This window comes from Pithys albifrons, chromosome 5, assembly GCF_047495875.1.
Source record: "Pithys albifrons albifrons isolate INPA30051 chromosome 5, PitAlb_v1, whole genome shotgun sequence".
In the NCBI taxonomy this organism is placed as follows: Eukaryota; Metazoa; Chordata; class Aves; order Passeriformes; family Thamnophilidae; genus Pithys; species Pithys albifrons.
The window spans coordinates 2,039,806-2,064,682 of record NC_092462.1 but is presented as its reverse complement, the minus strand read 5'-3'; the positions used below and the strand labels follow the sequence as shown (position 1 = coordinate 2,064,682).

The window sequence follows — 24,877 nt, the reverse complement described above, 5'->3', positions numbered from 1 at the left end:
ATAATCCCAAACTACAACAAAAGGTGAGATAGTACTGAGGATTGGGCAGGGCTCGGTGCAGTGCTCACCATGGATTTGCTCCACGATTCCTAAAGCTTGGGGAAATTGAGAGGCATCACCCACAGCAAGGATAACTGCACTGCCTGGATGCTGCCAGCACAAAAAGCACATTTCAACCCAGGGAGATGAGCAGAGTGCTGCAGATGTGATGTGCCCAGAGAGCCAGGCTCCAGCCAACACTTAAACACTGTTACCCATCTCGCTCAGGGCAGAAACCAAGATGATGGTGGAGCTTAAAATAGCAAAGCGAAGAAATACCATTAGCAAGTCCCTGAAACTCTGCTTCCAAAACACGGGGAAGTCAACCATTAGCAGAGTTTGGACTTCATCTCTGCAGTCTCCATAATTAATAATCAGCTCAGGAGGGAATAAAGAACACAACCAAAGTGATGGAGGCAGGAAGAAACCGCACAAGTACTTCAGGCATTGGATGTAAGCCCAGAAGTGCAGGTATAGTCAAAAAATTAGCTTAATGGCAGGACTCCCTCCTGCCTTAACCATCTTTTCCCCTGCTGTGCTTGCACTCTGCACAACGTCCAACCCACGAGGCTGGCGCAGCCTGACACGTGGTTCCAGCCACAGCAGCACTGACAGGTTTTCAGTGTCATGGCTGTTTTTCCTGAGCTGTTAAGTAACACAGAGGCCACTGCAAGCCAAGGCAGCAGAAAGCAAGGCAGAGAGAAGAACTGCTCTTACAGCACTGCGGAAAGCCCTGAAGGAACCAGGGCTCAGACCCACAGGAGTATGTGGTTAAAAGGAGCTGCAGGAGGTCTCTGATTCAACCTCCCTCTTGCAACAGGACTTGTCAGTAAAACACCCAGGCAGTCTGGTCTTGTCTTGGTGATGCTTGAAACTTCCATGGATAGAGACATCTCCCCAGCAGCTGTTTTTTTCCTAATATCCAAGCCAAACTTCCCACATTCTCCTATTATGTCATCTGTCATGGCTGCCAAAAGAGCTTGACCACATCCTTCTCCTCACTGCCCGTCCCATGTCGCTGTACCTGTGACTCCTCAAGCACCTCCTCACCACACCAAGCTCTCCCAGCTCCCCCCTCCTCCTCCTCCCAGGCCCTCTGCCCCCAGCCCTGACCAGCCCAGGAGCTCCAACCAGACCCTCCCCAGCATCCCTGGGGGATGGAGGAGGGACTGAGTAGAGGGACAGGCTTAAACTGGACACACTGTCCAGGTGTGACAGTGGTGAGCAGAGAGCCAAACGCTTCCCTTGTAGAGGGAGGGCAAGAGGACTCATTTGGGAAGAGAACAGCTCCAGCTATGCAATGCCAGCGTGACGGAGAAGCCGCCTTCCTGTCGGGAGCCCTGCTGTGTCCAGGCAAGCCCTCTCTTCTGGGGAGCTGCCAATCTTCCTTGGAGATGTGTCCAGAGAGCCTGCGCAGGGCTGACAACACCGACACAGTCAGGAACGCGTCGATGGAGCTGGAATGACAGACCTGAGCAGCAGTGCCAAAGCAGACCCTCTCTCCCCAGGAGGAGATCGAGTCCCAAACCACCTGGTGTGCCATATCCCTGACTTCGCCAGCAGCAGAAAGCCAGCACCAGACTGGGATCTGAGCCCTCCTCTCCCTGATGGCTGTTCCTGGTTAGCCTTGCCAGTCTCTACTGGACATCCTCCCCCAGAAGCAGGAGCTGCCAGAGACCCCCGAGGCAGGAACACACAAAGGAATTTGGGCCTGGTACATTAGCAGCGACCGGAAAGCGAACAACGAAGCTGGAAATAATGAGATGTCAGTACTGTGGCTGCTTCTAGTCATCTGCTGAGGCAGCCCCTCCTCAGCAGCAGGTACCAGGAGCACAGCTCTCCCTGGTGGCCTGGCACCGCCCGCCCGTGCTCATCGGAAGTGACAGCCCTCGCTGGCTGCAGCCACGTGCAGGGGCTTCATACCCTTTCCAGGGCTCCCTGGCCTCGCTCTCCTCCGCTTTCTAAAAGCCCTGAACGATCACCATGAATTATAGATTAGCTCTAGTACACATCGCCTTATGTCAGTTTTCTCATTCAACCATACAGAATCCTGCTGTTTTTCATCCCCTTCCAGAATGATCATCATAATGGAGGAGGAGGTGGAATAACTCTGTAGGTAGAGCAACTTTTAGGAGAGGAGCCAGTAGAGCTCCATGTTTAGAGGTGTGACACACCTGGGCTGCTCAGCTGGACCCCTTCAAAAAAGGAGAGCTCTGTCAGGATCAACACACCAAATCCCAGAGCTGAGGGAGCAAAGTCCTTGCTGCACAGGAACTTCAGGAGAGTGGAAGAGGCAAGTCCTCCCCTCGCAGGGACAGGTTAAAATGGCATTGGGAAGGGTTTGCCAAAGAACTTTCCTGAAATGTAGAAGACCAAGGTGCCTGCCATGAACTAGATGGTCATTTTAAGTCACTTTCATTTGAAATATTCTACTCTATGTTCTCAGGCCAAGTCCCATCATCTTCCTGGATGTGTCCAGGGAAGGAGGAGAAAAATGGGGGCTCCCAGGAGAGAACACGATGCCTCTCAGCAGCCCTTTGCAATGCCTGACTGAGGGAAGAAGGTTTTGCCAAAGAAAGCAACCAAAGGGCATGGTGGGTTTGGCCTCTGGGAGAACCATTTTGTGAGATTGAGAATACAAGACAACATCCTGAAGGAAGAAGGATGTTTAAGTTTTTAACAGCTGAACTTCAGTGAAAAGCCTGATCTGGACATGAACAATGTGAAGAGACTGAAGTGGACTGGAGTGGTACTAAAATCTTTTCAGCAGACAGTCTCACGTTGATGTAGTGTGAGACGTTTTCAAGTTGCACAATTTAATTTTTAAAAGGTCTTAGAAAAAAAATGAAGGACCACTGGAAGCACCTTTGACTGGGAAACAAAACTCAGTTCCTCAAAACCACATAAAAGAGAGAAGCTCGTGCTTCTCTTTTCTTTGACAGGCTAAGGAAGTTGGGACTGTTCAGCCTGGAGAAGAGAAGGTTGTGTGGAGACGTCACAGTCCCTTCCAGTATCTGGAGCTGGAGAGGAACTGTAGTGATAGGACAAGAAGTAATGGGTACAAACTGAAAGAGAAATTTAGGTTAGATATACGGAAGAAATTCTTCCTTGGGAGGGAGGGCAGGCCCTGGCACAGGCTGCCCAGAGAGGCTGTGGCTGCCCCATCCCTGGAAGTGTCCCAGGCTGGGTTGGATGGGGCTTGGAGCAACCCGGGCTGGTTGGAGGTGTCCCTGTTCATGGCAGGGGGTTGGAACAAGATGATCTTTGAGGTCCTTTCCAATCCAAACCTTTCTGTGATTCCATGCTTATAGTCTGAACTCCTTTTCTTCACCACTCCTTGTCTGTACTCCATGCCACCTTCTAACAGGCCAAGGGGAGCTTCCCTTCAGCTACTTTTGAGATTTTACCTAACAAAATTTATTATACCCTCTCTGCTACTATAGCAGAGGGGAGGACATCCTCCAGTGAGACAGAGCATCTAATCCAGGCTTTCCAAATGGACACCACCTGGACTGCTTTGTTCCTTGGAACACTGGAGCCTGAGGATCCCAGCACAGAGCTCACAGTCAGCCTTGCTTTCCTGCTCTCCCATTTTTTGACCTAACATATTTTTAATCTTTGAAAGTAGCTGGAGGCATTTTCTTTAGACTCCTCTATTATCTTAATCACTTGAGCAGAGAAACAAAGCAGGTAGCCTGCCCTACAGCCTGCCTTGGTTCAGAGAGAAAGGGCAATGCTGTGTAAGATCACTGGGAAGTTACTCCATAAAACATCCCAAAGGTGGAAAAGACAACTCAGAGCTCTCCTTTTGTCCAAGCACCACCACCACCAAAAAATCACTGCTCAAAAATGCAGTAGATGGAACTTTTTTAATTCCAGTAAAGATGACAGAAGAGGGGTGAACAATTTTGCAAGTGTGGTACTTGAAGCAGAGCTGTAATGGAAAACTAAAAAGCTCCAAGAGGAATTGTTTGTGCTGACCTGGAAAAAAAACTGCTTCAAAACCAGCTGGAGCAGCATGCTTTGATATATATTATTTGAAAAGCATGAAAGATATATATATATATGTAAAAAATAATAGAAGAAAGCTCCTAACGGCATTTAGCAGCTCTATAAGCAGGGCTGATGTGCAATGCTGGGAGCACTGTCTGCTTCTCAAAAGAGCAGCCTTGAAAACCAGGAGGATAAATGCTGCACTTCCACAAGCACATTTCCCCAGGCTGACAGAACTTGTTCAGTGTGACAGCAACAAAGCCTCATTCTTCATCTGCTCACGTGCCCAGCCCCGACGGCCTCTGCTTCAAGCCCGGGTGCATCAAGCAAGACAAGAGCTCGAGCACGAGCTCTGCCACCGGTGCAGTGCTGCAGTCACCTCTCTTATCTCTGATCCTAACCCTGGAAGAGCAGGGAAACAGCTCCTCTCCCACAGCGCCACGAAAACAGGATCAGCATTGACCGACTCTGGTGCAGAACATAAAAATAAGTTGTCAAAAGGACATAATTTGGCTGTGCTCCACGTTAGGCTGTGCTGCACAGAACACCAGGCACCCTCAAGGAGCTTTCATTTAAGGTGGTTCCTCCCCTCTCCCCAGCCAAGACTGATAAAAGGATGACAGCATTAGCCCAGAACAAGAAGTCACTGAGAAGATAAAAATATAGCAAAGATGCTTTTACCTCCTTGAAAAGGAAAACCCAACAAGCACAAAAGATGCTGATTCTCTCATTCTTTTAGGAAGCAACACTGGAAACCAGCATTGTAAGTTTGTTACAAATATATTTGTAAATCTAACTGTGGAAGTAGTTATGCTAAGGTTTACGGGGTTTAACTGGGCCTGTGGTGAGGTAACTTGAAACAGTAGTGGGGGCCCAGAAACTATTGGGAACTTGCTAGGAACAGCAGGACAATAATTAAAGCGATTAGTGAAGTAAATAGAACCTGAGGAAGAAAACAAACTGTTGCTTAAAGATAAGATTAGAATCAACATATGTAAAAGGTTTGGTGATGGGGGCCTAATTAACCAGAATCCTGTGTTAGACGAGCGTGGTAGATTTTTAACCCTTGGAGACGGACATCAATTGTATACATATAACCTATGTAACTGATTTATGAACGAGACCGTGTGTCTTTGTGCACGTACAACGCTGTAGAAAAAGTATAAAAGCTGTCTTCAAGAATGGCTCGTTGGAATCCTGGCTTAGGACAATAGTCCCCAGGTTTCCCGGGCCCAGCAAATAAAGCACCGCATAAACTGATACTCTGTCGGTTTGTGTTTCTGTGAACGGGCAACAAGTTTATTACTTAAAAAAAAAGGTTCAGTATTACACCGTTGTTTTAGTTCCCTCCTGTCCATAGAGCAGAATGTGCAACATACTTGCACCGCCAACAGAGAGGGGAAATTGCCAAGGGCAATTCCTGATAAGCACTGGGAAGCTCTGGCTGCATCCCATCCTGCAGCCTGGTGGGATTTTGGGAGACGGAGTTTTCTGAGTCTCGGATATGACTGACACTCAGTACAGCTCAGTTCCATGGCAAGGAAGAAGCACAAACCGTGGGTGTATCTGACTGTGAACGAAACTTTGCCTGCAGTGATTTTAGGAAAAGGTTTTCCCGAAACAGGTAAAACAAATGCTGTATTCAATCCCACAAGAAAGCCCCTTGTAAGTAATTCCAGGTAAATACCCATTAAGCAATGTAAAAGCAGAGTTAAGCACTGAGCAGGAATTCCTGCATTACATGCTGAGCACCATTTACCACGCTATGCCAAGAGGCAACTAGTGAGAACCTCTTACTTAAAGAAACGTTTCCCAACAGCTAATTAAATTAACCTCTAAATTTAATAGCTCACACTTGCTCTCAAACTGACCTGTTTCACCTCGGCAGTTGCTGGGGTGGGGGAAACACATCACATTATTATATACAGTCCTTTTGTGAGCAGACACCGAGCCCCAGCGTCAAAAAGCCCCGTCTGAAAACGCGAGTTTGCTCCAGAATTCAATCGCTCACGGCTTGCCAGGAACCACATCAGAGTAATCTTTTAATACTCCAACCAAGTGGTCATTGTGAGTCTTAAACCGACGTTTCTTCTGAGAAGCAGGTTTCTTCCTCCTCTGAATGGGAGCCTGCAAGAACAAACGAACAGTTCAGAGGATGTGTGACACCTGACCCGGTGTGTGACGCTGGGCTGGTCATCGCTGCTGTGAAAGACGAGCCCTGCCTGAACCAGGGGTGGGCAGGGGAGGGAGGGGATGGCTTGTTTTGGCAAGAACCAACAGCATCCAGTTCCAATCCAGGCAGGGAGAGGACCCTGAGCACTGAGCACGGTATCCCAGGCACAGTAGTAAAGCTGGTGTTTGTGAGTGAAGTTTCCAAACACTCCCATGCAGCTACAGGAGGTACATACCCCACAGTTGTATCCACAATCCCATCAGGATTTCACAGCTATTTAGCAGAAAAGTTAAAAAAAAAAAAACAGCTTTCCCCCAGAGTAATTCTACTCGTAATGTTTTGCACAGCTTCAAGCAGAAGCTTTCACTTTGGAGCTCACAGGGATTTCTGGTGTTCGCCCTCTTGCTGATGCTGCTTGGATTAACTGCACTGTCTCAAAGAAGTTATAAAAATCACTGACTGCTGGCTGCAGCACTGGGTTTTCCAACTTTTTAAAACTGGACACACTTCCCCGAGCTACCAAAAGCTGTGCACAGGCTCCCCAACGTGTTCTGGGACTAACACTGAGGGAGCAGGAAGGGGGAATCTCCCAGGAAGATGTGCAATTTTTATTTCTTACTATTTTCTTTGGTCCTGTTTCTTGCATGGAAGAAATACCCTGTCGTTTCAGATATTCTTCTATCTTCTCCTCATCCATAGAATCCACGGGAATGCTCCTCCACAGCTTCTGAAATTCTGAAAGACCAAACAAACCCTGGTTTTATATCCCAGTGAACAAATCCTTGATTTCAAACACTGCAGCGCTGTCAGTCTGTCACCGCCAGCAGGCACCCACTTAGCACAGCCTTTACCCACTCCAAAGGCTGGAAGCACTTCCAAAAAATACCCAAAAGCCACAAAAGACCGAGCCCCAACCAACAAAACAACGAAACACCCTCAAGCTAAACTGCACTGCAGCATCAGGAGCACCCGCAGGCAACCTGTGCTCTTCATGTTTATTTGGTACGGAGTCTCTTTTTGCCTGGCATCTCTAGAGCTGCGAATGAGCTTCACAGATCTTGGTGATGGGCGAAAACTAACCGGAAATGGCAACTTCGTTTACACATCTTCATCTGCCATTGTCTTGGGAGACTTGTCATCCCATTGCCCAATTTACTGAGGATTCTACAGTGGGTCTGAGCTTGTGTATCCTTGTAATATAATGCATACCATGCCGTACAGATAACAAATTACTCAAATTCCTATGGTGTTAAAAAGCAGAGAGACACCTTAAAAACCACAGCAGCAAGAAAAGAGACAGAGACAGTAAGTCTTAATTAGAGCAGCTGCCATCTGCCTGCACACTCTCTGCCTCCCGTAAAGTTTCGCAGAGCCTCTGGAATGCCTTCTCCAGGCAGCGGCTGGTACGATCCCACCTCCCTTCATTCCCCAGGCAGGAGTTAAGATACATCCTGTCAGCAGGTCTGGCTAACAAACTATAAATAAAACACGAGGCACACATAGCAACGCAAGATTAATTTTTTCCCCTTTATTTCCAGATGAATTTAGTATACAGTTGTCAAAACAACCACAACTCCTGCATGCTTAAGGATCTGTCCTGCCCAGCAGGGAATGAGATGCTCCAGAGATGGTTTGCCACGGATACACCAGCTCTGGGCAGTGTAAAGGGGCACATAACCACCTTGGTTCCTGCACTTGGACCAGTTCCCTTCCTAATGCCCATTGTTTTTCTATAGAAGCACATGCTTCAAGTCTCAAGTGTTTCTTTCTTTCCTGTTGCCAACAGTAAAGGGGCTTTTTTGAGCCTTGCAGGAAATCAAAGAAAGGGATTTCACCAGTGAAGAAGAAGAATGATCATTTTTGGGAATGAAGCATTTATGAAGAGAACCAAATCTTGTCAAAGCATCACTTTTGGTTAGAGGGAGATGGTGCTCAGCCTGTTTCTCACAGAGGCTCTACAGAACCCTGGGATCAGTGTGCACACCCATCAATGCAATGACTGACACTGTAGTCAAGACATTGTCTGCTCCTCCATTTTGAGAGAGATTCCAGGCTTTTGGCATAGCTGGCAGTGCCTCCTATCACAGATCATCCCTCACCTCATCCTGCTGTGGGAGGTGGATAAGGTTTGTACTCTTATTTATAATACCCTGCTACAAACACAGATTATGTGTTTCCTCATTGGAGTTCAGGATATATGGACAAATATGCCCTGGTGCTAAAAAGAAAAAAAAAAAAGCTGAGGATAGGTGCTTAAGGTTAAACTGGTCTGCATTCTTCTGGGGAACAGAAGTGAAAAATTAAACACTAGAAAATAAATGCTCAGCTCTTCAAGGATCAGCATGCACACAAGTGCAGATCACAGTTAATATCTAACTACAGGGTTCTACATTTCTTGTAATGCAGAAGTTATGCTGTCATTCCACCTTCACATCCACCCTTTGAACCCGGCCAAGAAATATGAATGGAAGAGTCACCAAGAGCCAAAACAGCAAAGCTAAAATGGACTTTACATACAGATAGTTTAATCCACTAATTGGCCCCACTAGAATCACTGTATCCTATTCTGCAACTCCATTTTAAAATTCCTTCATAAATCAGGCTTCTTTCAGCACTACTGCTTTGATTGCAGTAATTGCAAAAGAATCTTATTCCCATGCTGGAGCTCCTTGTAGGGCTTTAAAACACCTCATTGCTTAGGAAAGGGGGAGTCACAACCACACAGATACTGTGCTGAGGGACTGATTTGGAATTAAAGCACAGGATAAAGGTGGAGAAGCACAGGGAGCTGCCACCCTTCAGTGCATAAGAGCTGTCTGCATTTAGGGTGCCATGGAAAAGGGAAGGGAGAGCCATCCATCATCTCATCACTAAACCCACTCGGTGTAACACCAGCCACGGGGCTAAATGCAAGGCTTGAAGAAAGAGAGCAGCTGGATGGCTGGCACTGACCCATTTCCACATTACCTGTCAGATTTAAGTCTCCAAGGACTATGCTCCTATCAGCCAGGGAAAGCTTAGACCTTGGGAATACACTCTCTGAATTATTGTGACATCCTCTCTGAAATATGAGAGCCTGTGGGAAAAGCAGGCAATAACTGCAGCTCTCAAGAAACAACCCTCTGCATTTGTAGCTGTGGTACTTCTGCACCTCAAAAATTATACCCTTGACCTGAGATAGGAAGAGATTTCTCCCATCTCCTTGATGAGAATCTGAAATGCTGTCACCCTGGCCCTTGCTGTGTGTCTGAAGAGCAGACAACAGTGACAGAGGCAGCTCCTAGGGAAGGTTTCAATACACAGGATCCATTTTTTACATCTCTCTTTTCTCTGTGGACAGGGAACAGGGAGATCAGTGCTGGAGTGAGCAGTGGGAAGGGGATTGTTGGAGCAGAAAGCTCCCCACATGCTGGGCTGCTCCAGCCAGGCATGGAGAACAGGTTGGGATGCACACATTCCTGTGGAGAGTGAGGCCATTGTGATCACAGAGCACAGTCACTTGTCCTTCTCCCTGTCCTGTTAACTCCTGGTGACTTTTACACTGTCACAGCACGGCAAAGGTGAGGGGGTTTCTGTCAGAGTCACTGAATTATCTTACAGATCAGCCAGAGTAAGTGTAAAATGGCTATGGCAGGAAAAAAGCAAGGCTTCACCTGTCCACAGCCAGCTGCACAATCTCTCCTATGGCTTAGGCTGCTCTGACAAGACAGAGCTCAGAAAAAATCCCCTGGGGAGAAATTTCTCGAGAGTTCCTGGCCAAAGCTGTGAACCCTCAAGGAGATTTGCATTTTCCAGAGAACTTTTAAGTCCTGATTCCAATGCAGATCTTGCTGTGAGGAGGCAGAAAGCTGTGATCCCAGTACTGAGGTAAGTGTTAGGAACAAATCCTATATGCAGTATCCTGCAATTTGATCACTAAAATATTTTAACTCAGAAGCTTTGACAGAATAAACACGACTCGCAGCCTTCACCCCTGCTCCTCCACAGAGCTAAATCCTGGTCTTGCACATAGTGAGAGGAGGGAATGAGACCAGGAGCTGACTGAAAAGCCAGTTAGATGTTTACTGACATCTCCAGCAACATGTCTGCACGAACAGACTCAAAACAAAGAGTTCTGACCAGCAGGAACAAACACACAGCTAAGGAGAGGGCAGCATAACAAAGATTTTGCAAACACCTTCTCTTTCTGAAATTTCCAAGGGGAAAGTATTCAGTTACCTCAATTTTACTGCATCACAAGGTGCCTCCTAAAGGAAAACAATTTGCAGTGACATTCCCTGAGTGATTATACTCTAAGACACTTCCTTCCTATAAATGCTTACATTTGGGGAATGGAGTCATGGGTAAATGACTGCGTGGTGACTTTGGAGCAGCTTATCCTGCACTTCTCACTGCCTCACCTGCTCTTGCAGAAAGGTTGAGATGGCTTTGGAGATAAACTGACTTATCACACTGCTCATAAAAGCTGCCAGAGACTAAAACCAGCTTAAAAATCTCCATGGAGCTGAGTGAAAAGCTGAAGTGCAGGACAAGAACAGGCAATAACGGGGTAGAAGGGAAGAAACAACTGAGCAGAGGGGAAGATGGAGTCCTGCTTCCTAATAATCCCAGGGAATGCAGCACTGGATTTATACCAGACAGAAAAGGTGCTTGATGCTAAATCTGTGCTGTCCCTGGACCACCACAGCCATAAGTCAGCACTGATTCTAAGCAATTTTTATACTGTTAAATTTAAGAGGCTTTGGCCATTCTCTAAATCTCTTCAAAGGTGCTTAGGAAGAATTTAAAAAAGGCCTATAAAAACCCGGTATAATTAAGTATCCGAATTTTTTAGCATTCAAATACTCCCTATAGTGCATTCAGCTGGGGAAGATACCATCTCTAGCAGTCAGGCAATCAGACTGGCCTTTCAGCATTCAGCACGGGGGTGAAAGCCTGGTTGGTTCACATGCAAAGTGCTTCGCCCCTGCACAAAAAGGCAGCGCTTGACTTGGCTGAAGCACCTGAAATCTGGCCTGGCTTTTACAAACGCTTTCAGCTCCACACCACTGACAGAAGATTAATTAGCCAGGAAGTCCAGAAGGAACACATGCAATCTGAACCTTCCTTGGCTAATCACATAAAAGGAAGAACAAAAGCCGTTCCTTACTGCTAAAACCCTCTCCAGTACCCTTGAGATGACGATATACAGGCACCGCTCTGCTGTGGTGCGTTGGGATTTACTTGCACAGGGGGAGAAAGAAAAGCTCGTTCAGCCATCAAGGGGCAGGGGCAGCACTGCCAGAAAGCAGAAAGTTCCTCCCACTGCTCCGGGCAACGAGACCCGAATTGCCCAGCAGCTCCTCTTTCTCTGCTGATGGAGCTCAGAGAATGCCCAACCTGCCGAGGATGGTAATCCCAGCCCAGACGTTCCGAACTGGAGAGTCAAACGGCAGCACCAGGCACCGAGGAGCACAGAGCCCTTATTTCCAAGGATAAACATTAAACTAGAAACATATTTTGAACTGTCATCGGCTGCTGGATCAAAGAGTCTTGCCAACACTTCAAGGCTTATTTTGCAGCCTTCTAAAACCCTCATTTTAACGTTGCCAGAGATAATGAGCTGCAGCAGCACTGCTGACACAGAGACGTGTCATAACTCATCCTGCACACAGGCAATTCTGCCAGTGACTCCCCTGGATTGGAGACACCCTTTGGCTGCTCTGGAAAGAATCCTAAAGCACAACTGCTCGGGAAGGATGGGCTTTGTTCCTCACTAGGTAACACCTTGGGAAAAAGGAGCTGTTCCAGCTGCAGTAAGTGAACCTACTGAGGGATGTTTTAAGCATTGTGGTGTACCCGGGGGGGGATCACAATATTCACAAAAGAGAAAGTGCTCCTGCCCCCTCTCCGAACAAAGCATCAAAAGAAAAACCAAAACCAGTAGGAAGGGAACAACAAAAACAGAACAGCAGTTCTGGATCAGATGGGAAGCTGCTGCCACCTGCGGATAAAAGGAAGCAGAGCCACCTTGAACTACAAACGCTGCACGCTCGATCCCTTCGGGACACACACTGCGGGCTTAAATGTCTTCCTTCAGCGGGAGGTCGAGACGAACGGCTTAAATACTTTGTTTCAAGGAGTTTTAAAGGTTTTTTTAACCGTTTCCTCCCTCTCATAGAAACAGCCTGCACTGCCTGTCCCTAAACAAGGACGGTTGTGTGCCAATTATCTGGAAAAAACTGCACAAGAAGAAACATTCAGCAATCCTGACTGTGAGAAAACCAGTGGCTGCTAAAAACTTAAAAGCTTAGTCTTAACAATTACTGCAAGAGCACTGATTTCTAAATGTTCTGACCTCCTTCAGATTGATCCCCAGATCTGTGGGCTGATGGACTGAACAGGCACTACCTGAACAGGATGAGTGTCCATGGTAAACTCCTAAGCATGTGGGAGGCAGAAATCCCCCAGTGCACACTCTGCATTTCACATATAGTTCCACTGCTGCTACCAAGAAATGGCAGAAATTACCATTTAAAGAGATTCAGTTCAGTGTTTTGAAACATTTTTTAATATTTAAATGCTGGAGATGTCACATCTACTTAATTATCTTTGTGGTAAAAAGCTGTTATGACTGAGACTACAAATATGCTACATAACAAGTTAATGATACACATCTCCAGCTGCTTAAATCCACTGAAAATAAGGATTCTCTCAGAACTAGCCAAAGAAATAAAGAGCTTTTTTGCTTTCTCCTATGGTGCTGTAAGTAGAGCAGTTCTAGTTTGTCTCAAAACTCTTTTTTCTACCATAATGGGATGTTACATGATGCAATGGCTTCATGTGGTATGTTACAAGAACAATATATTAACAAAAGAAAATGTCCAGTGTTGTTGTGTCATTTAAAATAAGATCTTCTGGCACAGATTGCCTTTTCCTTTCTGCACTTATAGGCACTTCATTTTGGATCATTATTGGAACAAACCCTGATTTCTGTAATTAATTTATGTGCATAAAATTGCACCAGATGATTTTACCACTATTTGTGGCACAGAAAACTCACACTGAACTTGTAAAGTCCCAAATCCACTCCAGCTCTGGGCAGAAACACCATCCCACATCTGTGCTCCCCTCCCAGTTGTAAACTATCCCTTTTCAGGAATTTGGCTCATATTTTCTCCCTCTGTTCCATTAGTTGCCTCTCCCCACATTCACCAATAAAAGGCACATGGTTAATAAAATAGAAAAAAAAACAACAAAAATTTGCATCCACAAGCCATTCTTTTGGGTTTTTTGGCTGCCCTTCATACAGCAAAATGTGAGATGCCATTTTAGTCACAGTCAGGTGGTTTTCAGTCTCAGGTACCACTTGAAGACAACTGCTGGATTCCAAATGTCATGTTCCAATATATCCATCATAAGCCAGAGGATGCCACCCCTGGACTCTCTGCTGGTTTTGTTGGCCTTGTGATAATATAAACATTCTCCTGACCTCTGGATACACCCAATATTTCATTAGCACCTTAAGAGACACTGCTTATACACAGAGGTGCTTCAGATGAGTTCAAATCACCCATCCTGGAGACCTGTGTGAAACAACACCCACCTTCATCCACAGCAAAGTGACAGCTCTTGTCGTTGTAGAAAAGAATTTTCTTCTTATCAGGGCGATTAACAAAGATGATCTGGTCCCCTAAAGCCTCGAAAACAAATGCAAAGGAGCAGCTCAAAACCATTTCCAAGCATAAGGTCTCCAGTTCTAACAACAGCTGGAGATCTTGTGCCACAAAAAGCACAACGAACTAGGTAAGATGCAAGATAACTGGCTGGGAGGGGAAGTGGGATGTGTTGGCTGAACTGCACGTGCTCCTCACCTTTATGGCTTTCTGGGCATTGGGCAGCCCTTCCTCGATGTCTTCCAAAAGGATCCCTCCCAGCCCTCGCTGGTCATGCTTGTCCAGGAGCCTGAGCAGAGCCTTTTTGTCTTTCAAGTTGTACTTGGGTTTGAAAGCATACTTCCCATCCACAACTTCTATCTTTGGATTGTTGACCAGAGCCTGGAACAGGGACAGGGATTTTAAACTCTGAAAAAGTGAACCTGCTTATTACTTTTTTAAAATTTTATATTCATTTCTTGGGAGCAGCTTTTTCGTTCCATTTTGATATCCTGGTTCATTTTGGAAGCAACCTGGAGCTGCCTTTTGAAAGACTTCAGCAAAGTCAAGCTTCCCCCACAAACAACACTGCCAGAGTGGAGGTTTCTGTTTCCCAGAACAAAGGAATGCTACAGCCTGTATTGGTTAAAACCAACCTAGTTTTACTCTGCAGAGAGGTACAAGACCCCTCAGTTCAGGAAAGATCTTGAGGGGCTGGAGCGGGGCCAGGGAAGAGCAACGAGGCTGGAGAAGGGACTGGAGCACAAGTGCTGTGGGGAGAGGCTGAGGGAGCTGGGGGTGTTCAGCCTGGAGAAGAGGAGGCTCAGAGGTGACCTCAGCACTGTCTGGAACTTCCTGAAGGGAAGTTCTGGCCAGGTGGGGGTTGGTCTCTTCTCCCAGGCACTCAGCAATAGGACAAGGGGGCACGATGGGCTCAAGCTCTGCCAGGGGAAATTGAAGTTGGAGATCAGAAAGAAATTCTTTGCAGAGAGAGTGCTCAGGGATTGGAATGGGCTGCCCAGAGAGGGGATGGATTCCCCATCCCTGGAGGTTTTTCAGCTGAGCTTGGCCGTGGCACTGAGTGCCATGATCTGGTAAAGGGACTGGAGTTGGACCAAGGGTTGGACTTGATGATCTCGGAGGTCTTTTCCAACCCAATCCATTCCATGATTTTATGATTCTAAGACAGACAAACATGTGAATCAATTTAGTTCCTTAAGGAGGGATTCCATATTTATAGAGCTTAAAATGAAATAAATATGTGTAATTGGGGTTTATCATAACCCTTGAATGAAAATCTAAAGAGATGTTTGCTTTACCTCGCTCATTAACCATTGTTTCTGCTTGAGTCCAATATCTAAATGCTGAGTTTCATCCAAAATCTCTTCCAGGGTTAAGGGGTGTGTGTCACCCCGCTGGTGCCGAGTCTGCAGAGACAAACAGCAGCCATTACAGCTCAGGACTAGTTTTACTCAGCAACTCAATTGTCAGAAAGTAACTAAAACTGGCAACAAATTACATGCTCATCTTGATCAATAGGTCATGAATCCTAAAAGCTGACAGCAGCTTGCAATGCCTGCAAATCAAACTCATTACCTTGACTGTAAAGTGACCTGGGACAATTAGGATTTCAGTAATGGAACAATATGCCAACAGTTTTGTTTACTGACAGCATTTTGAATTCATCAAACAGTTCCTTGAAATTCTCACTCTTGCAGTAAAACAATTTTGGAGTTTGAAATATTCAGCATCTTTCAGCTACCACAGGAGAATAAATAATCAAAGTATTTAAAAACATGATAATTTTACACCAAAACACCATTACCTTCATATAATTCACTATTTTAGCAAGGACTCCAAACTTGTAGCCAGAGCCTCCTGAAAGGGCTTTCAAGTTAAATGATCCATTGCTGTGATCTACAAAAGGAGAAAACACACAATTTAATGATGGTTCAAACCCACCCTCTTGGCTCTGAGCTCCATCTCTACTGCCAGAAGGTTTCAGAAGGTGTCCTGGACAGAAAGGTGCGTGGCAGGAGGAGACACCCTCAGGACTCTGTCCCAGCAGAGGGGGTGGACACGGCTCTGGAACATTTCTGAGCAGAGCCCCACAAATAAAAAGTTACTGGGACTTGACCTTTAAGAAAGCAGTAAGTGACTGCAGTTTTCTGACCATAAGAGAACACGTTTAATTCAGTGGGTTAACATCCCATAATCACTTACACTACATTAATCCAGGCTGAAATAATGCACAGCATTTGCTCTACCAATAGCTGAGATTGGGCACAAAGTTTCTCTTCTTCCCAGAAGGCATTCAATGGTTACAAAGCAGGTAAAGGAGGGCTGGGATTTTTACTTTTTATTTATTGTTCAAAGTAGCTCTACTTGAGAAATTTATTAAACAGACCCCTATAAATTCAAAACAATTCAACCTGGTGTGTTGCACCACTCAAACATGGACACAGAATCCTCTCTGTTTTCAAATCTGGTTCTGTCTTTTTTCAAATTGTTTCAAAAATTCTTGCAAGGTTGTTACTGGCCATTTCATTAATTTCAGTTCATAGCACAGCAAATTAAACACAAATATCCACAATCCAAAGGCCCATAAACAGCACAAGGTTGCTCAAATCTAATGGCAGCAGCTTTTTGGAATTTCAGCCACTCCAGGAAAACTCTTTGTCACCCCAGGGATTTTTTAATCCGCCGGTGATTTCTAAGCCCATTTGACAGGACAACAGATATCTCAAAGATAATGAGCTCCTGTTATTTCTGTGGAAAAATCAGTGGAGGGTGAGGAAAAACCCCGAATCCTGAAGCTGGTACATGACATAGTCTCAGAGGCTTTACACAGCACAACAATTCTAAAACTCATGTAGAAGAATCAGTGTAACTCCAGCTGCTGAAGAACATTTTATTCTGGTTACTAAATTAAGACTGAAAAAAGGGAGAAAGACAAGTCAGCTCCCCCTGAAAATGCAGCCTGTAGGGATTTTCCCCTACAGGGTTCCCTTTGAACATTAAAATTTAATGTCTATGCAGGGCATTTTACAAATAAATAAAAAAATCCTATGTGCAACTTGAGACAAAGAAGTGACTAAAATACATTCAGAGGCACCACAAACAGTTAAGGCAATTTCTCATATTTTCATTCTGCCATTTGAATCAGGAAGATTATTTCGTTTAATCTGCCTGGCTACAGCCTGCTACAGTCCCTGACAGGGGAGGCTGGAGATCTGCAGATATTAACACTTCAAACGTCAGGGGCTGATGGCTGATTCCAGCACAAAGCAACGCAGGGTCGCGGCCAGCGCTGCACTCCCAGCGGCTCCTCTGCTAACGAGCTCATCACGTCCCAAAAACGAGGGCAGGGAGGGGTTTGTTTCTTATTCCAGACAGTAAGAGTCATATTTATGAATGATTTACTCCTGGGGTAGAGGGCTCGATGCAAATGAGCACAAAGGAAGTTGTCAGCAGCATCGTGCTCTGGCCAATGGTAGCAAAGCTCCATCTTAGCTGTGCCATAGGCTGCACTAAAAAAAGGGACCAGAACGGCGCTCTCGCAGCATCCTTTCACACAAGAGGTAGGTGTGTATCATTTTATAACCTTCTCTTAGGTTTATCTTAATGTTGCCTGTATGCCACCAACCCGTAGAAGCTCCTCGGAATCAGGATGATTTTTCTCTGGGCTGAGCAGGGTCTGTCCCGCTGGAGGCGGAGGGGCTTGTCTTGCACGATCAGACAAGCACTTTCACCATCTGTGCACTAATGGCAAATTGATGGCCACTCCATCTTACAGCAGAGCCAACACCACAAGCCAAGATTCAGCAAACAAAATGGATTTCATCCTTGCAGGGGAGGGGGCTTCTTTCCTGCAGCCTCCCGATCGTTCCCGGGGATTGATTCTATACCTTTTTACAGAAAGGGTTTTCCTTGAAACAAAGACAGCTCAGCCTGAAATGTAGCAATGTTACCTCGCAGGGGGTGTTCCAGAAATGAGGCTGCCTGAAAGAGATCCGTGTGCGTGGATGGGTGAGAAACCTGTTCTAGAAATGTGGCGAGTGGGGCAGGGAGCAAATCCCGTTGCATGGTGATGTCTTTGGAATATGGGAGCAGCCACGGGCACAAGGCACAGGGACAGGTCAGGAGCCAGCTGAGATTTGTAGATGCTCTTACCCCAAGATGTCTCTTCAGTCCTTGCTTAAACAGGACTTCCCCAGTACTGCATTAAAAGGATTTTTTGCCAGTCATTTCCCTCTGCTCCATGAATATGGTTTCAAATAAAGCTGCTCCTCTGCAGTGCCTAAAGATGGCAATGCTTTTAAACTAAAACCTAGCAGAGATATTACAGCAGCCAGTTCATTAAATATTTAACTCACTGCATTTTGGATACATGTAATAGCTGACTGGATTTCAAATCAGACTGGCTGGTGTTAGGAATTTCAATTGTGCTGTTAGAAAATTAGTAAAACTGCAGGAAAACAGCCTGTTTTGACAGCTGGCAAGGGCATGAACCTCAGTGCTGTGGCAATTCTGAACACCCAGCAATGGCTACTTCAGCCTTTTAATAATTAGAGCTACGAGCAGCTGATCTTTATCTGCCTTGCTTGATTCAAATCTAAGGAAATCCTCACCCTCAAGGAGTACAAAACAGCAAGGCATTCAATTCCACCTCCTGGAATAAAGATGAGTGTGTCCTAATGGTGGCTTGTGGAGTGGGAAGGGGCTGGATGCTGCTTTGTGCCTGGCCAGCCATTCCGTGCTCAAGATGGAAAAAATCCCCACTAAAAATACTAAAATTTGCATCACAGAACAGTTAATTTTTGTGCCTTTGTGTTTAGAGAGTGAGCAAACTTCCATGTAACAGACTCCAGCAAAACCCTCAGTCTTAGAAATCTGTTTACAAAGCTGCTTTCTTTCCCAAGGATATCCTCTTGCCATTTAAAATACACAATTAAATCCTGCTTATATTAATTACTCCTCAAAGGGGACTTCAAATGTTTTTATTCAGCCTGCCCTCTCTCTCAAAGATTTTCAGATAAGTCTTCAGGCCACCCCTTCAAAAACCCTCCTGACTTTTAGCCCCACACAAGTTGGCTGAGTTTCCTTCCCAGACTGTGACCAAACCAAGCCATGCTCTCAATGCCAGGACCTGACTCAACTCAGGAGTATTTTTAGCTTGGATTTGCTCTGTAAACTTCTGTTTAAGAAAAAAACACCACCAAACAGCTTAATTAATCCTACCCATCCCAGTGATACTTCGTGTATTCAGTTACTAATTTGTGTATTCAGTTACAGACTTAACAGAGGAAACAGTAAGTTACTGCAACCCCTGCAGTAAATGTCTGCTAATGCCAGGTATGTTCCCAGCCACAAAGGTGTTGTGTTTCAATTTAAATCCATTAGAGGCAGAAGGATAAAGAACAAAATGCAAGATATTTGAATGATAAAAATTAGTTCAGCTGCACCATCCTGGTTTTCACTATATCCTTTAATAATTTCACAGAAATGAGGCCAGGGGCTTAGCCTGCTTTAAGTCAGCTGCTTTAGCACACACCATCACCACCACTTCCACCTAAAACTCCTCACTATTTCCTCAAGGAAACACGGAGATCTGACACCTTCTCCCACACCCAGGTTTAAATTGCCAAAGGTTATGATGTGACTGGGAACCAGGAGTCACTGTGGTTCCTTGGACCATTTTTATAACACAAGACTATAAACCAAAGGCAGATTTATAAAACAAAGCCAACTTTTGCTTCGTCTCTCCCCACACCCCAAAGCAGCTTCTAATGCTGGGTGCAAACAGCACTGGAGCCAGGGAGACATTCCCTTCCCAGCTGCTAAACAGAGCTGAAAATAAGAAATCGGAACTCCTCAGAAAGGCCTGGGGTTTTGTTGGTATAAATCCCAATGACCACAGCACCCCAAACAGGATTTCCAGTGGCTGAAACCATTGTACACCTTGAAAAGTGTCTGTGTGACCACTCTGTCTGTGCACAGAGCTGAAATAAAGCAGCCAAGCTCTCTCATTCCTGAAGAACTTACACCATGTGATGCCTGCACAGACCAGACACTGTGGAAACAAATGTTCCAGACCAATCCCAAAGCTGCACATTTGGAGTTTTACACTTTTGTGAGCAAATATGAGCATGCAACAACCCGTGGCTGTAGGAGGTGTGAGAGCACTTAGTCTGAGCTGAAGTTCTTGCAGCTTGTGATAAAAATCACAGCATGCTCCTGATCGACAGAGTCCTTAACAGCTTTGTTTGTGTTTCAGCCCCCAAGACTGTGACAGGGAGCTCCTTGAGACAACTCTTCAAGAATGGCAAACCTCAACAGCACTCACTGGAACGAGACTACATCCATTTCCCAATACCTGGGCTTTCAAGTGCAAAAGATTTACCCTTTCCATGACAACTGGAACACTGCCTGCTTTGTTATCCTGATCATATTCATCTTCACTGTGGTTTCTCTGGTGGTGCTGGCTTTCCTCTACGAACTGCTGGACTGTTGCTGCTGTGTGAAAAACAAAACTGTGAAAGACCTGGAGAACGAGCCCAACCCCGTCAGAGCCATGATGAACAGCTTCAGGAAGCGGGACACAGAGGTGGTGTAGGGAGGACTGAGCAGCAGCACTTGGAGAACGTCTGACACCCTGAATGAATGAAGCCTCTTGTACCTTACAAATGAGCAAGTCACGTGCTTTTCTGTTGTGGTCTTAAATGTAACACCAACGGTTGTAATTTTATCTCTGGATGTGATCTGGAACAATCGGCAAAGGCTTTCCAAGTGTTCAGCAGAAGGACAATCTGTTGCAGCGTTGTGGGGGAAGAAAAGATTTTTGTTTTTAAATGAACTTTTGCTGTTTATATTGAGTGACTAGCATAGAATTTTGTCTACCTGATGGAACAGACGTTGCCTAATGTGCATAAAACTGTGTTGCTTAACGGGAGGAAATGTTTATAAAAAGGCTCAACAATCTGATCACGCACAGAGCAAAGACACAGCAGTGTCGTCCCACAGGGGCAACTGCACAGACAGAGGACAGACAGACAAGGGGTGAGAAGAGGGGGGAGAGAAGGGCTGAATGGCAAGAGACCCCCCCAGGTCTCTGGGTGAATTCTTGCCTTTGGCTGCACTTTTTATTATGGGTTTCTCACTTTTAGAAGAGACAGTGGTGGGAGGAAAATTAAACCAACATGAAATGTATCCCTAAAACTGTCTTTTCTAACCTCCTGTGGTAGCTTGACCCTTTCTCCCTCCTCTTCTCCAGTTCCAGAGAACTGCTCTCCCCTTATTTCATATTCAGCCTGGTCAAGAATTTCTGGGTGTCACAACCTGAGTAATCCACCACCTTCAGAATATCTGCCCCTTTCCACAAAATCCCACTGCAGTGGTACCAGTGCTGAGGAGAGACAGGGACACTTCTCTGCCCCAGCACTGCTGCCTCTGTGGCAACCACAGCATGGGGTCTGACACCAAGAACATTCCTGGCATGAGGGAAACAAAATCTACCTAAATGCCTCCCCAAAAAATGACCTCACAGTCTGTCCATGTCTGAAATCCCTTTGTGCTATGGCCAGTACCTGTAATTATCTTTTTTTTTGTTAATATATCAACTCCCTCTCTCAGGCTGAGTTATGTCCAAGCTCCAGAAAAGCTTGACACAACTGAAGACTTGCCAATTGGCTTGTGCTGCTCCTGGTTGGTGAGATGGAGTCACAAGACACCCAGGGCACTTCAAACCAGCACAGCTAGTCCAGTGATTCACCTGGAGAAGCAAACTCCCTTCTGCAGTCACAAACCAACACAGTGACCATTGCTCTCAGATATGCTGCTCACAGTGAAGCTTGGCCAGAACCAGCTCCACGTGCAGAGAATGCTCTGAGCTAAAACTCAAACTATAAGCACAATTAATGGAAGCTGATGCCCCAAGAACAAGATAGTTTAGGATTCACACCAAGACATAAAGTGAAGATAATGCCAGTGGTGGTAACGATGACATGTGACAGCACCAGCCTGAAAAGACCATGTCCTGCTCAAGAGAAGCCAGAGTAGCCATCAGGATACACTGAATTAATTAATTAGTATGTCTCTTTCTTGAAGGAAAAAGCTGTGGACACTTGCAGCATTCCCACAGGATGCCCATCATGGCTACACACAAGGAGGCAGCGTGCAGGAAGCAACAAGGTGGGCCCCTGCTGCACTGGCACCACGTTCTTACACCTGCTGGAGAAGCACAGGGAATGACAAACCTTGGCACTCATTCCAGCTGTTCATTTCACAGGTCTGCAAAGGTGAATGGGGGTCTGCACAAGGAACAGAAGACAAAGGTCTCCCCTTGCACAGCCCCAGAGACTCAGGATGACTCCCACGAAGCAGCCCCTGGAGATTTCAGCTCTTCACTACTACTGGCAAAGACCATCAGGACAAAGGTCTTAAGATAAAGACTAAGCCCACAGCCATGACTTACTGTCCATTAATAAAAATAAACAAAGAGATTTGATCCATTTCATTTATTTTTCCAGTTACTATTCTGAAGGGAGTAAACAAGGCAGTGGTGAATTTTTTCAAGTAACTTGTTGGAATAATGACTTGAAATAATGACAGTAATCACTATACAGTAATCACTGCAGTAACAGTGGGAGGTTTACAGCCAGTCCTCACAAAGGGGACAGATTTAGCTACTGTCATTTGAAGAACAGCATGATCTCCACACCTCTCCTCCCCCAAAAGTGCTAAGGGCAGGTTCTCTGAGTCACAGATGAGGCAGGACCTGTGGGCCTTACATTTCACTGCCAACACACAAACACACACTTATCATCTTTGTGGTCACTACACAACAAGACTAGAGCTGATCATCTTAATTTTCTTTTTTGGGGGGCTGTGGGACAGGGATTCTTCAACATCAGGTATTTACTCCACCTCTGACACCCACATATCCCAACAGGCACCTGCCAGTCTGACAATTCAAATAAAAAGTGGGTTTTGAGGCACAGAATTTTGACTGTGCAGCATAAAACTCTGTTAGAAAGCCTGAACCTTTCTGATGCTGTCTGGAAGGAAGCCAGCAGCAAAAAGATCAAGTGTATCTCCTCACAGCCACACTGTGTCCCTGTTTGTGTCAGCTCATTGTCTCACGGCCGCAAAAGCCCTTCGAGAAACTCTCAGCCCACAAAACCACAGAAACGAAATTAAACCTTTTTCATCTGCTAAATCCTCCAGATCACACTCACATCTGAACCTTCCACCCTCCTCAGGCCTCCCCATCCCCTTTCCCTGCTAACTGCTCTCATGCAGGAGACACAGCTTAGGACATTCCACATAGAATTTTATGTTATTTGGAGAGGAGAGTGTGGCAAAGGGATGGATGGAAAATTGGCCTCCCTCAATTTATTTCAGAATGTCTGGCTGATAATTTTATTTGGTGCTTGAGAAGCTGCACATCCAACTCCCTGCTCTTCCCCTCACACAGAAGACACTTCACTCCTCCCACTTATCCTTGACTTTTTTCTCTGTTGTTTTCAGCTCTGTCTTTTCTTTTGGAGTTCAGGCAAGAGCCACATGTGGCATTATTTGAAACACGAGCCTGGAGTGAGTTTGCAAACCAGGGTACTTTGTGTTTTCAGTAACTCCTCACATTTGATCTGACCTTTGGAGTGCACTCAAGAACTGCCACTGCTTTCAGAGCAAATCCCCTCCCCAGTGCTGCACTTTCCATGTGCTCCCACTGTTTTGGTGCTGCTTTATCAACTGCTTATTTGATACTGAGAGATGTGTCATCAGTGTCAGCACCCCAAGGACTCCACACAACTCCTGAGCAAGGCAGGCAGAAAGCTCTGGAAGCCCCGGTGCTCATGGAGCAAAGTTTAGCTCCCAAGTAAATCAAGGACACTGCTAATTACAACAGGCAAGCCAGACAAGATCCACCTTGTGTATAGATATCCCTCCACTTACTGTTCACTAAAGGTTTTAGCCAGAAATAATCAGAGAATCATGGAACAATTTGGGCACGAGGGGACCTTAAAGACCATCTAGTTCCAACCCCCTGCCATGGGCAGAGACATTTTCGACTAGACCAGGTTGCTCCAGGCCCCGTCCAACATGGCAAAGACAGAGAAAAGGAATTAAATCACTGTCACTGCTTGCCCAGTAAGTACCAAAATCACAGAATCCCAGACTGTTCTGAGCTGGAAGGGACCCACAAGGATCATCGAGTCCAACTCTTCAGTCAATGGCCCACACAGGGGATTGAACCCATTTAACCAACTGAGCCAATCTCAGGATCTCTACAAACCAAAGCCCAGCTCCACATTAATTATTTTGGCAGCAGCAATTCATCCAACAGAATATCAGCAAACAAGTCCCAGGATCAGGCTTCACACACATGCAGGGTAGGGAAGGTGTTTTTTCACATTGTGCAAGGGAATCTCCTAACAAAAAGCACTCACTTAAGAGAAAAATGACAACATCCACCAGCAAAACTCATGGACAGAGTTATACATATTTATAAGCCATGGCTTAGAGGCAGGGTGGGAAACACCGAGCAGCTGCCGGACAGGAGATTCACCCACCTGAGTTCTGTTTGGAGCTGGAGGAGCCCCCTTGTTCTGCCTTGGCTTTCTTCTTTTTGGAGGCGGAGGAGTCCGAGGACAGCGCTGGGCGTTTCTCTACGGCCGGCGTGGAGAGGGCTCGCTTTTTGAAGAGCTCCCGCTCCCTCAGCAGGCTGGGATCCATGGCTCTGCCACGGGGAAAGGGCCACGCACAGGGGGCCGGGGCAGCGAGGTATTAAACAGCGGAGCGGTGTTTGTCACACAACGCGCCGAGCTCCGAAGGCCGCACAAGGATCGCCGGGTCCAACTCGCAGCCCTGCACAGCGTTAGAAATTAATTACCCCTCAACTATTCTCTTACAGTTCTTTCAGCTTCAGCAAAACCCTAATTATATTCCTAACAATAGGACATTCCAAGAATCCCCCCCTGTGCCTCAGAGCGCTGTCCAAGCGCTCCTCGAACCGGGCCAGGCTCCCCGGGGAGCC

The 24,877-nt window shown here is 46.0% G+C and overlaps 2 protein-coding genes across 4 annotated transcripts; one reads left to right on the top strand and one right to left on the bottom strand.

Annotated features, from left to right (window-relative positions):
• Nucleotides 1-5,299: 5,299 nt before the first annotated feature.
• On the bottom strand, nucleotides 5,300-24,590 carry GTF2E2 (general transcription factor IIE subunit 2). The gene is made up of 7 exons (XM_071555377.1): nucleotides 24,414-24,590; nucleotides 15,665-15,756; nucleotides 15,159-15,266; nucleotides 14,059-14,241; nucleotides 13,791-13,884; nucleotides 6,825-6,940; nucleotides 5,300-6,159 (listed from the first exon to the last, which is right to left on the bottom strand). Exons 1-7 carry the CDS (start codon nucleotides 24,574-24,576, stop codon nucleotides 6,040-6,042), a joined length of 876 nt encoding a protein of 291 aa, XP_071411478.1. The 5' UTR covers nucleotides 24,577-24,590; the 3' UTR covers nucleotides 5,300-6,039.
• Nucleotides 17,119-22,332, top strand: SMIM18 (small integral membrane protein 18). Of its 3 annotated transcripts, XR_011697783.1 has the most exons (3): nucleotides 17,122-17,420; nucleotides 20,117-22,029; nucleotides 22,127-22,332. XR_011697783.1 is itself a non-coding variant. In XM_071555063.1 (2 exons), the coding sequence occupies exon 2, from the start codon at nucleotides 20,162-20,164 to the stop codon at nucleotides 20,453-20,455; it is 294 nt and encodes a 97-aa protein (XP_071411164.1). In that variant the 5' UTR covers nucleotides 17,119-17,424; nucleotides 20,117-20,161; the 3' UTR covers nucleotides 20,456-22,332. The 3 variants fall into 3 exon arrangements, 2 of the variants coding, with proteins under 2 accessions (XP_071411164.1, XP_071411162.1); XM_071555063.1 differs by having other exon boundaries at nucleotides 17,119-17,424; nucleotides 20,117-22,332; XM_071555061.1 differs by having other exon boundaries at nucleotides 20,117-22,332.
• Nucleotides 24,591-24,877: the final 287 nt, after the last annotated feature.